Consider the following 14,528-nt stretch of genomic DNA (forward strand, 5'->3'; position numbering starts at 1 on the left):
TCCCTTTCCTAACGCGCCCTCCACTCCTCACGCTCGAGGCCGCGCCCACCCCCTTTCCCCTCCGACAGCCCACCCCGTCGGCCACCCCTCCCCCTCACGCCTCCCAGCATGAGAGACCAGAATCTTCTAGAAACGAAAGTTCAGTCGTCCTTAATGTTGCCTTTCTACATACACCCGTCTCTCCCACAACACTGGATGACGACATTTTGTTTGTTTTACTCGCTGCAGGAAAAGGTGGATTGATCCATTGGAAGGCTATTCATTGCGCGTGACAGAGGACAGTGAGATTGTTCTTATGTATGTAAACTGGCGTTTTATTTAGACAGCTAAATAACGTCCATGTCCCGGAAGACGAGAGAGACAAGACAAACAGCTCCTTGGAAACGGTCGTAGTGACGTCATCGAACTGCGACTATACTGACGAGGACCTTTAAACATGCGGGATCCTTTCGAGTGTAGCCTAAACTGAGAAGTTGGTCATGTTGGAGAGTGTGGGTTTGGGAAAAAGCAGAGAGGGTTAGGGGAAGCTGGGGGTTTTTTCTTCTGAGGTCGCCCTATAATGGTAGGTGTTGTCCTTGCAGGCTCAACCATGGTGTGGTTCCCATCACAGAGGCTTTTCCCAGCTGTAAGGGGCATGTGCAGCTTCTCAGGTCAGAGACTTTCCTTCTAAAGATGAATGTCCTTAGTCCCGATAGGCTATACTCGTGTCAGGCAGTTGCTTCCGCATTGTGTGTACTCTGTAGGTTCTTGTTTGTCTTTCTGTCTCCACCACGGATGACTTTACTCAGTGCAAAACCAAAAAGGAGTTTTGTGGTATCATAAAGTCTTAACAGATCTTCCAAAAGTGGACATAAGCTTTCAAGGCTTATGCTTTACTATATCTGTTAGTGTTTAAGTACCACACACAACTTGTTACTTTTGTTGCAACAGGCTGGTATGGCAACTTCAACATAATTTTTTTATTTAGGATCGGTAACTGGATCATTAACCCACTTGAAATATACCAGGTTGTTATGATAAGCTATAGAATTACCAGAAAACCCTATCACTGTAATTGGAAATTTGTATTGAAGGCAAAAAGAAAGATTTAGAATGATGAGTAATTCTCAAAGTTCTTCTGCTTTTAAATGTGTAAAGCTTTGTTTTCAAAGATTAGTTCTCATTTTGCCAAATAAAATTTTAAGATGAACCCCAAAATACTGCAGAATTTCTATTATCAAAATCTCATTTATTTTGAACCTGACTGAAATCTCAGTTTACTGTGACCATGAGACAGTAAAAGCTAACCACATTTAAATTCCATTGACTTAAATGGCATGGTAGAGTTTCAACATTTTACATTTACATTAATTAATCTTAAAGATATTTAGATTTATTTAGGTTATACTTTTTCCATTATGTCTATTACACAAAAATATATGTAAATAGCCCTTATCTATAATCAAATTTATGATTATCTAATGATTTTGATTGTCCCTCAGATCTTTCAGATAAACGAAAATATATTACAGCTGCTTTTGTCAGTTCTTTAGTCTGTTAAAAAAATTAACCAGTCATGTAAAGGTTTCTGTACCTTAATATGCATTGTCAACCATAGGTTGTGGTAATAACATCATGCTCTTGCATCAGCTGTCCAAGGGAGAAGTTTTTAATGAAATCCAGTAGTAAGATTTCTTATATTTTTTCTCAGTGTTAAATATAATTTTTATCATATTTGTTACACTTTCACAGCAAGCTGTAGTAGCCAGAATACTTGCCTAGGATCTGGGTACTGGTTTGAATCCCAAATTCTGCCAGGGAAACTTTCTGGGCGACCTTGGGCCAGTTACACACACTCGGCCTAACCAAACTGGCCTGTTGTGAGGAGTGAAGAGGGAAATGGAGGAATGAAGAAAGATATTGTAAGCCATTTGGGGCTCCTGCTGCAGAGAAAAGTGGAGTTAAAAATAAATAAAAGTAAAATTGTCATGTTCTACTTCAAAATGTAGAAAGTGGATTTTGAAAAGAAAAATTAAAAAACATTTTGATGTACTTTAATTATTTTTTGAGGTAGAATACAAAGACAAAACTATTTGAAGGTTTATCAAGTGAAAGTCTGTTTAGAATGATCCTGACATAACATTCTGTAACATCAGGCTGCATCAGGCTGCAGCCTGATAGACACTAAACCTGGAAGCTGCCCCACTTGATTCAGTGGAACTTATTTCTGAATAACCATTCCTAGAATTAGTTTGCAAGTCTGAATCCCAGAAGCTTTTGGAAGTACTATTTATCTTGGTAGGATTTGTGCCTGAACGTTCATGTGTTGAAACAAGCTGTAAGTGCACGAATATCTAAGATGCCATACCTATTTATAGTTACATGTGCAGTTTATTATTATACATGTTTGCTAAGAAATAAAACCTACTGAACTGAAAGGGATATACTCTTGGATTGCAGCTCTCATCTTGTTGATTTCAAAGTAGCTGAATATGCTTAACTATGTGCTGAATCTTAGCTGACTGTTGTGATCTCACATATACTTGAATTCTGTGGGATTTGCTTATTTACTTAAGTACATAGAGCACCAGTCTGTAAACCTGCAATCCTAGGCACCACGGTTCAGTGGCTTCAGTGGGGCTTAGGGAATAAGTCCCACTAAAGTAGCACCTCTGATACCTGTAGTTCCTACTTCCCCCTTCCTTCTGGAGCCAACCCCCACCATGTTTCTCCTGTATGAAAAGAGTCACCCAGGAATAGATTGGAGGAGGGAGTTGGAGGTCTGTAGCAGAAGGGCATGGGATCAGCAAAAATTGGACCTTCTTCCATTCACAGAAATCTCTCTGCTGGATTCAATCAATTGTTATTGTATTCCTCTTTTCCTTCTTATGGTGTTTCTAATCTACCGTCACAACCTTTCTTACCTTCTTAATAAATGTAAATGGAACCAACTCTAAGTATATCCCTTGGAAGTAAGTTCTATTTTGTTCAGTGGGACTTTGCTCTCTGGATGGCACTATTAATGTGGCTTTGAAATACTGCATAGCAGGATAAGCACAAAACACATGCAATCTTCCATTCTGTTGATTGATTATTTCAGTTCTACTGGTAGAAAATATTCTAGTCATCTAGCGAGATGGGAAATTGTGTATTTATGTTAACAAGTATTGTCGGAGCAAGAACACCTTTAAACCATTTTGTCCTTTCCCAGTGTCAGAGAGATTTCTTCTGCTGCTTAGTATACCCTATTTAACAATAATGTCAAGATTTTATATCTTCTCCATAACTTTTTCTATAAAGAATACGTGCTTTGTTTTGTTAATGCCAAAATATTGATATTTGGTGTTACCTTTTATTGTGACCAGCTGAAGCAGTAGAGATTTATCTTTAGAAGCATGGTGCCTTGGGAATGTTGCTTTTTAAAGAAATGAAGAGATCTCTGAGCCTGATACAATTCACGTGGGTTGGTTTTTTTTTAGGCTGCAAGTTCTGTTTCCTTCGCAAACTATCAATTGAGCCTGTTCATCAGAGGAAGATTCCAAATCGGTACCTTGGTCAACCCAGTCCCTTCACACACCCACACTTACTAAAACCAGGTGAGGATTCTTAGACAGTAATTGCTAACCAGGGCACTTTCTATATGAAGAAATAATTTGGGAAGGTAGTGTTTCCTAAGGATATGATAAAGGCATGCTGTGTGCAAAAGTGGCATATGAACAAACAATCATAGTCTGCAGCCATTTCTGTGACTGTAGCAGCTGGAAAAATGCTACAGCAATTGCAACAGTTTATATATGGGTTTGATCAGTTCATGTACATTTGTAAATTAGGCCTAGTTCAATTACAGGGCTATTCTTAACTGAATTACATTATTCTGCTATATTCTGTTTAATTTAATGGGCTTAGACGGGCGTACCATTGTTTAGGATTGCACTGTGAGCCATGTTTCTACCTGGAGTTTTTATTTCTTTGTATTGTTATTCTTCCTGGCTTTCTACCAAAAGCAGTGATCATTTCCCTAAACGTCTTTATTCATAAACATCTTTATTCATAATCATTTCCATTTCTTACAACGCTTGCCTCCTTTTTCAAACATACTGCCTTTTCCTATGCACCTTCATTTGTGAGTCCCAGTGAATTCACTGAGATTGCTAAATAGTGTGAATGGCATTTATTTATGTATTATTTTATTATCTTGTATTGTCATATTTCCAGCATACACAGTAACAAAGAGTTTTGTGGTGGCATTTTAATAGCTAACATTTATTGACTGTATAAACTTTCATGAGCCAGAGCCCACTTTGGTAGAAGCATGACGGGTTACATTCAGGTGTCAAAGAGATTTATACCCAGAGCTACAAACAACAGAAGTGTATGTGGGGTTTTGGGGACTGGGGAGAGACATATTGCAAACAGAGATTCAAATGCCCAGTTTCTCAGGACAAGGTATATTGCATTGTGTTGGAGAGCACAGAGGAAAATCAACTTGTACCTTAAAGGGTGTGGTAATCTAACATGCCTAACTCTCTAGAGTTCTTAAATTTCCACCAGTCTCTCAAGGATGGTTTTACAATGTAATCGATAATAAAAAATAGTATGAGTGTGTTGTTAAAAAAAATCTTCCCTGATTTTAGGTATCCTTCCAACGCACTCCATAAGGGCTTTAAAACACAGCTGCTACTATAATAAAATTATCTGGACCACAATCACTGGAAATTGCTAATCATCTTGATTTATTAAGGGTTGCTTGGATTATTCCAATTCTATGTAAATATCATTCAATTTTTATCTGCACTTATGAAAATGTCAATTACCTATCTTCTAGATCAGTGGTGGCAAACCTATGGCATGGGTGCCAGAGGTGGCACTCAGAGTGCTCTCTGTAGGCACACACGCACGGAGTTTGTCATGTGGGGGGGGCTTGCTTCTGAGTAAACCCTCCTAGGGTCGTGATTCACCCATTCAAAGCGTTGCACGGTTGCTTCAAAGCAAAGCCACCAACTACCACCAAGCTTACTCTCAAATAATGCGTGCCTCTGAGCCAATCGTTTTTCCTTAACTAAAACCTCAGTATTCAGGTTAAATTTCCGTGTTGGCACTTTGCGATAAATAAGTGGGTTTTGGGTTGCAGTTTGGGCGCTCGGTCTCGAAAAGGTTCACCATCACTGTTCTAGATATACAAATGTATAACATTGCTCAAGCACTGTAGATGTATCTCCATTGAAGGAGACCATCATTTGTTCCACGGACTTTCCCAGTTCATTCCACTTTCCTCTGTGGGACTCTTTTTCTCTGTCTTTCTGCTCCACTACCCCAACTCTCTTTCTGCCCATTTATTCCAGTCCTCTCTTTCTCTTATCCCACCCCAACTCTCCATTCTCTATGTTTCTACCACCTTGTCCCAGTTTTTGTTCTGTCTTTCAACCTACCTACCCTGGTACTCTCTTCCTGCCTCTCCTCAGCACTCACTCTCTTTCTGCTTCTATTCCAAGTCTCTCTTTCTCTCTTCCACCCAGCCCAATTCTTGGTAGCTAGACTGGAGCTCTTTGAGTGGGTGTGGTGAGGCTTTTCCCCCTACAGCACCACTTTCACCACCCCAGCCAGAGCCATTCTGGCTGCAGTGAGGCCTTTCCCCTCTTCCTTAAACAACCTGGGGGTTGGTGGCCTGTTCAATCCTGGCCGCTAGTTCTGTGCTCACTGCTGACTTATTCAATAATTTGCTCAGGCAAGGAATAGGACATCTTTGTGATGACCCAAGAGCTTTAAGAAGTGTTACCAGCTGAGTGAGAAGGAGTTTGGGAGTTGTAGTCCCGTCAGCCCTCTACATGAGAAATGGTACCCTCTGGACTACATCTCCCAGAGTCCTTCGCTTTTTCTGGTTCATCATTAGGAACACACTGCTCAATTATATAGTGAAAAGGCCAGAAAAAATATAAAGAATTCCCCTTCCCAAACAAGTACTTGAATACAATTTATCAGATTTAGCTCAAAGTTAGCCCTAATATTCAAAGTTTTTCCTCCTTTGGTAAAAAATTCTGACTTTCCTTGACCAGAAATCATATTCATGCGTTTATGTGTACATGTAATATCTAATTTAGTAATACAATAGATTTTTGAAAAAGGTGAGAATAGGCGATGAGATTGATCTCTGAAAATCAAACAATATTATAGTTTGTTTGCTTTAGCCACATCTTTATCTCCAAATGCTTCAAAATATATCTTTATATAAAAAACATCTTTATCTCCAAATACTTCAAAATAAATTATAGCTGTGTCTTTGCTGTTTTTCTGATGCTTTATTGTTAAATATTTACCATCTCTCATAATGTGTTAGAAAGAAGGAGAAATTGTTATAACTTGAAATTGTCTAAAATGGATAAGGGAATACCAGACAAAAATGCTGGAAATGTCAACAACGGGATGGTTCTTGTTTCATATATGGTGGACATGTAAACAAGCAAAATTGTTTTGGGATACGATTTTAAAAGAAATGCAAAAGATTTTGAAAATAACAATTGAAAAAAAAACACCTGAGGCATTTCTGTTGGGGTTGATGGGAGAAAGTATTCCTAATCAATGTAGAACACTTTTAATGTATATGACAACTGCAGCAAGGATTTTATATGCATACAAATGAAGGGACAACAAAATTCCAACAAAACAAGACTGGATCTTGAAAGTCACAAAGTATGCAGAGATGGCAAGGTTGACTGCAGTTATAAGAGACAAGAATACGGACAATTTTCTGAAAGACTGGAAATCCTTTGCGGACTACTTATTGAAAACATATACAAACAGAGAATGGCAGAATTCGAGACTTAAATGAAAACAACCTACTGGATTAAGACACCTTTATAAGAAGGACTAAAAGTGAAAAAATGTATATATTAATTATAAGCATGGAGTTAGAGTTATGCTACGACCCTTAGTGAGGTAGCTGAAAGTCACCATATACATGTACAGGTGTTTGCATAGGTTTTTTTTTTCATTTAGAATTATAGGGGGGAGGGGGGACTAGATCAGGATCTTTTCTTTATCGTTCTATGCATGTGCTATTTAGATGTGTAAAATAAATAAAAATTCTCATTCAAAAAGAAAGAAGGAGAAATTTGAAATTAGAGTATAACAATATACAATTGAAGTATTTGGCTTAAAACACTGGCAGTGGCAAATTAAGTCAATGAACTTAGAAGTGCTTAAGATGATACTGTAACAGCAATCATATTTATCTGGAAGTAGGCTTGCCACCTGGCTTGGAGAAAAATGTCCCTTTAATAGAGGTTTAATGTATGAAAATGGATAGCCAAGGTTTTTTGTAGCATGGGGAAAATAACATCCAATTAAGCTTCTGTTAAAGAGACAAGACTTTTTTTTTCTCCAGACAGTTAGCAAATCTATTTGGAAGTATTAATTTTCAATGGCATTCACTTCCCAGTAAGTACAGCTTACTAAATATGTGGTTCTCACATCAGTCAATTGAGAATTAAGTCTCATTTACATCAGTAAGATTTATGAATGCTTAATGTAATGCAGGACTGCATTTAAATTATGCCAAGTACATACCTGTTTTGCTGTTAGCACATTCTTTATTTTCAGTTCACCTTGGTTGAAGTATTCTTGTTTTCTGAACTTCACATTCTTTGCAGATAAAATGGGATTGAAAGATTAATCTGCAGTTCCCAGATAGAGAATGTTTCCATGGAGTCTTTCGGTACATAGCTTATAACACTGCAGTTAGTTCTCTTTCTCATTCTTTGCTTGAAATTTACTGTTTCTTGGACAAGTTTTCCTTGGGCAAATATCCTATTGATGTCGCTAAGGGTGCAGACAGCACTGCTGCCTTCTGTTCAATGTCCAGAAGCCATAAAAGTTTAGCATTTCTAGTGGGTTAAAGTTTACTTCTCTTTCTTCTTTCACATAATCTCCTGTTTTCACAGTTGGAATATTAATATTCCTATCTCAGTTTAGTCTGCTTCTGGAACTCCTGAAGGAGATGGAAGTTTGTTCAACAAGTTATTTGCCTAAGTGTCAATAGTGCACATTAGTTGATCTATAGTGAATTTTTCCTCCTCCATATGACAGTGGAATGAACTGGGAATGTCAAGAGATAGGGGCAGGAAATAAGAATGAGGAGGAACAGAAAAAAGGGGTGTGTGAATTGAACAGTAGTCTGCATCTTAAGAAAGGAAACGTGAGTATAAATGTATAAAAGTGTACAGATCAAATTCACCAGCATTTCCTAAAAACGGGATTGTATTAAAAAAAAATTTTTTTGTTCACAGGGGAAGTTACACCGGGGTTATCGCAAACAGAATACTCCCTTCGTAGACACAAGTTGATGGCTCGGATACAGCAAGAGGTGCCTGGGATGGACCACACAGTGATTCTGCTATCCAATCCCACCTACTACATGAGCAATGATATTCCATACACCTTCCATCAGGACACTAACTTCCTGTATCTATGTGGGTTCCAGGAGCCTGACAGCATCTTAGTTCTGCAGAGCCTGCCTGGCAAACCGCTGCCATCCCACAAAGCTCTGCTGTTTGTCCCCCGGCGGGACCCAAGTAGAGAGCTATGGGATGGACCACGATCTGGTACTGATGGGGCAGTAGCTCTCACAGGTGTGGATGAAGGATATACTATTGAGGAGTTTAGACACCTGGTGGCTAAATTGAAAGGTAAGACAGAGAAGATAAGAGATATGAAGTAACATGGGGTTTGACAGGATCTTTTGGCTATTGACTCTAGAGCTACAGAACTCATTTCTTAATTCCATAGTTGCAATTTCTTCACTCATTAGTCAAGAAATACTTGAGAAAACATATATAGTTAACACTTCAGGTGCTCTTTTGCCCACATGATAACTTGTGGGGCAGCGATCTTTGCTTAAGTAATAGAGAAATAACAGCAATTACTACTGCAGAAATATCCATTTGTTCCAAGGAGAATATTTAAGTTATTATCTGTAGTTTCACAGAATCCCTCTTTCTGAGGAGTGACCATTAAAGAGGAGCGCCATACCCATATTATATGTTTGTAAGACAAATTGGCCAACATCCTGTTAGAGGAACTTCTGGTATGTTAAAAACCTTACTCTACAGCAGAGGTGTCCACTTCTGGGGCTTCAGATGTTCATGGACTACAATTCCCATCAGCCATACCAGCAGGAGCTGATGGGGATTGTAGTCCATGAACATCTGAAGCCCAAGAGTTGGACACCCCTGCTCTACAGTATCTGATCCAACGACTTATACATTAAAGCAGAAAATGCATTTTTACTTTGGAATCGGATTAATCTCTTTGTATGTTTTAACTATTGTGAAACAGTTTTTTCTTAGTTTATACTTAGCGTATACATGAAGATTCCTTTTTCAGGAGCTGGTATATTAATGGGACAGAAAGAATACTTTTAGTAATAGTTGCCTTGATTTAAAATATAATCAGTACTGGAAAGGCAAAATAAGATTGTCCGAGAATTAACTCTTTCTTGTCTTTTAAGGATTTTGCTAATACTCCATAAATCTGAAATGTTATCAGAAGTTTGGGGAAGTGATTTTTTTTTTCAATTGCTCATTCAAACTCTCAGTCTGTATAATTATGGAGTAACTTGCACATTCTGGATTGGATCATATGACTGAAGGAGCATGGATCGTTGCCATGTTCCCTTAGGATTTTTGTATGACCCACATGCAGTTAGAAGGGCTGCAATCAGAAGAGGGAAAGAGGAGAAATCTCCCCACCCAGCAGTATGTGTAGCTCTACTGACAGAAGAGGGAGGAGGGGCAATTTCATCTTCACCTTCAGTTCATCCCTTGACTCACATAGCTATTTGTCCACGTGTGTGCCCCATGACTTCGCAAATCAACTTCCTTGAAATCAGAAGGGCTTGCTAGAAGGAGGGGAAACAGCAAAGGTCTGTTGGATCACTGCACCCAAGTCTCTGAATTCCTGAAAAATACATTTTGCTATGAAAATTAATTAGTATTTCTGTTCTGTTTCGCAGATGAATCTGTAGTGGTTTGGTATGATTTTGCTAAGCCAGTCCATACACAGCTCCATTCTGACTATCTTATGCACCTGGCAGAGGTCAAAGCTAGAAGCAAGAACCGTATCCGAGCTATCCGACCCCTAGTGCAAAACCTACGGCTAGTAAAATCTGCTGCAGAGATTGAGAGGATGAGGATTGCTGGAAAGGTGACGTCACAGGTATTGAATAATTACAGCTTATTTGCGATTTTCAGAAAAGGTAGTTTGGAGCCTTTTGAAAATAAATGGCAGGCAGTGGTCATTGTTATGGCCTGTGGCTAACACTGTAAAAGTAATCTTATATGAATGAATGCAACAAAAGATAAATCAAAAGGGACTGAATGTACCTAATATTCATCCTGTCAGATCTCAGAAGCTAAGCAGGGTTGTCCCTGGCAAGTATTTGGATGGGGGGCTTCCAAGATATGAAAGGGTCACGATACAGAGGCAAGCAATGGCAAACTATCTCTGAACATCTCTTCCTTGAAAACCCCAGCAGGGGTCACTATTAGTCAGATGTGACTTGATAGCAAAGTACTTAATTTCACAGTGAATGGCAATTGTATCCTTGCATGTGAAATGTAATTACCTCCTATGGCTTATTTTAGATTAGAAAGGTTCTAAACACCCACTAAAGGCATTATTTGTTGTGACAGAACTGGGTAGCACAAATCTATGAGAGTACATTGTTGAATTCGCAGCTAGTATCTTTTTTTAAGAACTTAGATTTTTCAGAGATAGCACCTTTGACTATGGTTATTTGTAGTGATAAAGAGAAAGTGAGTTATTTCCTTTGTGATTTTTTCGTGTGGCAATATCATGGCTTCTCCAGAATTGTGAACTTTATTAATGAATGGATGAATGGTTTCATTTGAAGCTGCAAGTGGTATAACGGAGGGGTAATTACCAACATAGATCAGTATTTTCATATTTAACAGTACATTTTCAACACACCCAGAAAGTGTAATGTTAGTAGACACTTGGTTTCCTGCTTTTATTAAATACTTCCTACTTCCCTACATAGTGAGATGTTCCATGGTATAATGCTACTGGGATTAGTTTCCTTTGGATGAGAGTACTGGAGACTTGCATTTGTATACTTTTCAAATAAACAGAGTACAAGAGAAAATAAAGAGGGATTCCTCCAAGGTGGCAGATCTATTACTTTACATTAGGTGCCAGAAACAGAAAGAAGCCATGCACCCCAAGTTGCTTCACTGTCAGTTCAGCTCTGTTTCCCTCCATCTCTTCCACATTGCCAACATCCTGTGTCCCCCTGCCTTCACACTACAAAGCACTCGTATATGCAGGCATAAAGCCCACCCAGGAAATATCCACACCATTCTGGCTTGCTGTAGGGCAGATACTTATCTTTTGTGTTGCAACTTACTCTTCTGTTGTTTTGTTCAAAAATCATCAGATATGAAAGATTTTGAATCAGTCCTTGAAAAAAATATACAGATACATTGCCAATAAATTCTGATTTTTCTGATGCAGAATATTGTAAGGATAGAAAATAATGCTCATCTTTAACTTGAATATTTGAATCCTTTGCCTCTTTATCTTGAATATTTTGACTTGCATAGTGTACATAAACAAAACCTCATTCCTCAGTTTCGCAACAATTCTTTACCAGAAGTTTTTGTTGCTGCTTTTTCACAGGCATTCGTGGAGACCATGTTTGCCAGCAAAGCTCCAGTTGATGAAGCATTTCTGTATGCAAAGGTACATATCTTGTTGGGCTGTGCAAGAAGTACCGATGATCATTTATTATTTATCAATATATTTGTATTCTGCTCTTGCATGTGGATATTCCATATCAAGTTGTAGTTGTCAAATTAAAAGTGTCAGATGTCAGGAAAAGGAATTTAAAAAAACTGAATCAATAATGATGTTTGTCTTCAAGCATCAGATCATATGCACACAAACCTCCCCCCAAACCATGTCTTCCCAAATAGCTGAGCTGGTATGATAGTGTGAGCCAGTAATGAAGCAGCAAACAAATGGACATAAATTAAAAACCCACTTGAAATACTGTCTTCTAGAAGACAATATCTTATCTCACAGAAAGATAAAAATGCGGTCGGCAGTTGTTCGGCAGAAGTACCGTGTTTCTGCATAAAAAGTATTCCCTTGGAGGAAGGGGGGGGTTGGAGGGGGCTTGGAAGGGCTGGTTCCTTTTCTCCTTTTCCCAGCTTCTTCCCAACCAAACAACAAGACCGTGACTGCAACATGCTTTAACAATTGCAAGACCCCCCCCCCAAAGGACTGCTCTATGCACCCCAACTTCTAGCTCAGTCATTTTTTATTTTCACCCAGTAAAGTGGGCAAGCAGGGTGTGAGTGCTGCTGGGACAGAGGAGCCCCTTTACCGCTGTGTGTGTGTGTCTGTGTGTGTCATCAGCCAGTCCCTGGACAATGAAAACTCTGACATAGAGCCTGAAGACACTGGAACCAGAGTTGGCTCCTTGTAAGGAAATGCAGGCAGAAGAGCCAGCTCCAAGCCCTTCCCTGCAAGCCAAGGCAGAGCCTAATGCCTCTCTTAGGCAGATTCTGCATGGGCCAACAACAGTGCTGTGAAAACGGTGAAAAAGGGTTTAAAACGGTGTAAAAGGGTTTACACTGTTTTCACACCGCTGTTTTTGGCCCATGCAAAATCCACCTAAGAGAGGCATCAGGAATCCCACAAGAGCCAAGTAGCGAGCCAGCTGCAGAAAGTAGACAAAGGCGGAGGCTACAGTTACAGATTAAAAGGAGAAGTGCTTGTACTGCTGCTAGGTATGGCAGAAAGCTCTGCAAAATGGAGGCATCTGCATCTGAGGAGGACTGAGTCCTTGCAGGATCCTAGCCTCATTAGCCAGGATCTCCCATGTGAACCCTGTCTTGAGCTTGGCTGTGCCTGAGTGCAATGAGTGCACTTCCTGGTAAGCTCCACAGGCCTGGTCTTCTTCCTCTGACTCCGTGCCTTCCTGACCTGCTGCCTGTGCCTTGACTCTGGATTGCCTTGACCATGCCTTTGCCTCCCTGACTCTGGACTGTTTGGATCATGCCTTTGCTTGCTGCCTGCCCTGACTCTGGATTATTTTGACTACAGCTTGCTTGTTGTCCATCTTGTTTTTGGCCTGCCTGGCTAGCACCTGCCAGCACCACAGCGTGTGTCATTAGCGCAGCTCGGGTGAGGTGCGGGGCACTGTGTTTTGCAGCAGTGGCAGCCGGGCACGGCAAGCGCCATGGCTGGCCAGTGGAAACCAGGAGTTCATTAAAGGGGTGTTCTGCTCACTTCTTTTCCTTGCACATCAGTGGCTGCATCCTGCCTGGAAGCTGCCTTCCTTGGTCTGGAGATGAGCCACCATGGTGTATGTTTGCACAAAGGCAGCAGTCTCTCCCTACCTCATCCTCCTTCCCTCCTCTCCCCATTGTTTTAATTGGACCGGGGCTAAGATTTTTCTCCTCTATTGAAAAAACACTGCCCTAGCTTGCAGTCCAGCCCTACCCCTTGCTCCCCAGATGCACACTTGCATGGATTTCATTTGTTAACTGCCAGGAAGGGGGAGGGGGGTGTCTCCATCTCCTTGGCTTGCCAGACCTGGTGGAGTGGTAGGCAACTTGTTCTTTTTGGTGGTGAAGAGGCTTGGGAGGCCTGGTGCAAGGATGTAGGTAAGGGGGGGGGTTCCTGGGTTTAAACCCACCCCCCATTACATGTATGAAGCTCCACCCACCCACCCCCACCCCCCGTTTGTGCGGGTTTTGTATTTTTAAAGTGTTTTTTCAGTTTTTGGCTTGCAGGAGGCGCGGTTTTTAAGCTAGCAGCACCAACATTTCAGGAATTTGTTGGAAGACTCTCCTGATGATACCACCCAGGTTTGGTGAGGTTTGGTTCAGGGGGTCCAAAGTTATGGACTCCCAAAGAGGGCGCCCCCATCCCTCATTGTTTCCAATGGGAGCTAATAGGAGATGGGGGCTACACCTTTGAGGGTCCATAACTTTGGACCCCCTGAACCAAACTTCACCAAACCTGAGTGATATCATCAGGAGAGTCTTCTAAAGATACCCTGACAGTTTGGTGCTTAACAGTTGCACCCCTGACAGCAGGCAACCCACAAATTTCCCCAGATTCTCCTTCTAAATCCACCCCCTTCGGCATGGATTTAAAGGAAGAATGTGAGGTCTCCAGTTTAAACATTGAAAGTGATGCTGTTTCAGGGTGGGGGATAATCCACCCTCAAACAGCATTGCTTTCAATGTTGTTTTAACTGGGGACCCCCAATTCTCCCTTTATGGTGGATTTAAAAGTAGTTTAAACACCATTGAAAATGATGCTGTTGGGGGTGGATTCCAGCATCATAGCAGCCGCCAATGTGGGGGGGGGGGGGCGCAAAACTCAGATTTTGCACTGGGGTCCATTTTCCCTAGCTATCCCTCTGCCTGGAGGGGAGGGCAGAAGGGAGTGCCAGGGGGGCGAGGCAGGGGAGTCTGCTGTCCCTGGCCTCGGAGAGCTACTTTTATAAGCACTGAGGCAAG

General features: G+C 40.7%; 1 protein-coding gene across 4 annotated transcripts in view; it reads left to right on the plus strand.

Annotated features, from left to right (window-relative positions):
• The first annotated feature begins 47 nt into the window (after positions 1-47).
• The window catches only part of XPNPEP3 (X-prolyl aminopeptidase 3), a 33,428-nt gene continuing 18,947 nt past the window's right edge, over positions 48-14,528 (plus strand). The window contains exons 1-6 of one of the 4 annotated variants that reach the window (XM_048502005.1): positions 48-234; positions 582-650; positions 3,459-3,575; positions 8,262-8,660; positions 9,986-10,188; positions 11,671-11,733. In XM_048502005.1, the coding sequence (XP_048357962.1) occupies positions 590-650; positions 3,459-3,575; positions 8,262-8,660; positions 9,986-10,188; positions 11,671-11,733 (843 nt within the window). In that variant the 5' untranslated portion in view covers positions 48-234; positions 582-589. Of the gene's footprint in view, positions 235-257; positions 651-1,521; positions 2,318-3,458; positions 3,576-8,261; positions 8,661-9,985; positions 10,189-11,670; positions 11,734-14,528 lie in introns of those variants that run through there. The other 3 variants (XM_048502004.1, XM_048502003.1, XM_048502006.1) reach the window with 3 other exon arrangements.

This window comes from Sphaerodactylus townsendi, linkage group LG06 (genome assembly GCF_021028975.2).
Source record: "Sphaerodactylus townsendi isolate TG3544 linkage group LG06, MPM_Stown_v2.3, whole genome shotgun sequence".
NCBI classification, from domain to species: Eukaryota; Metazoa; Chordata; class Lepidosauria; order Squamata; family Sphaerodactylidae; genus Sphaerodactylus; species Sphaerodactylus townsendi.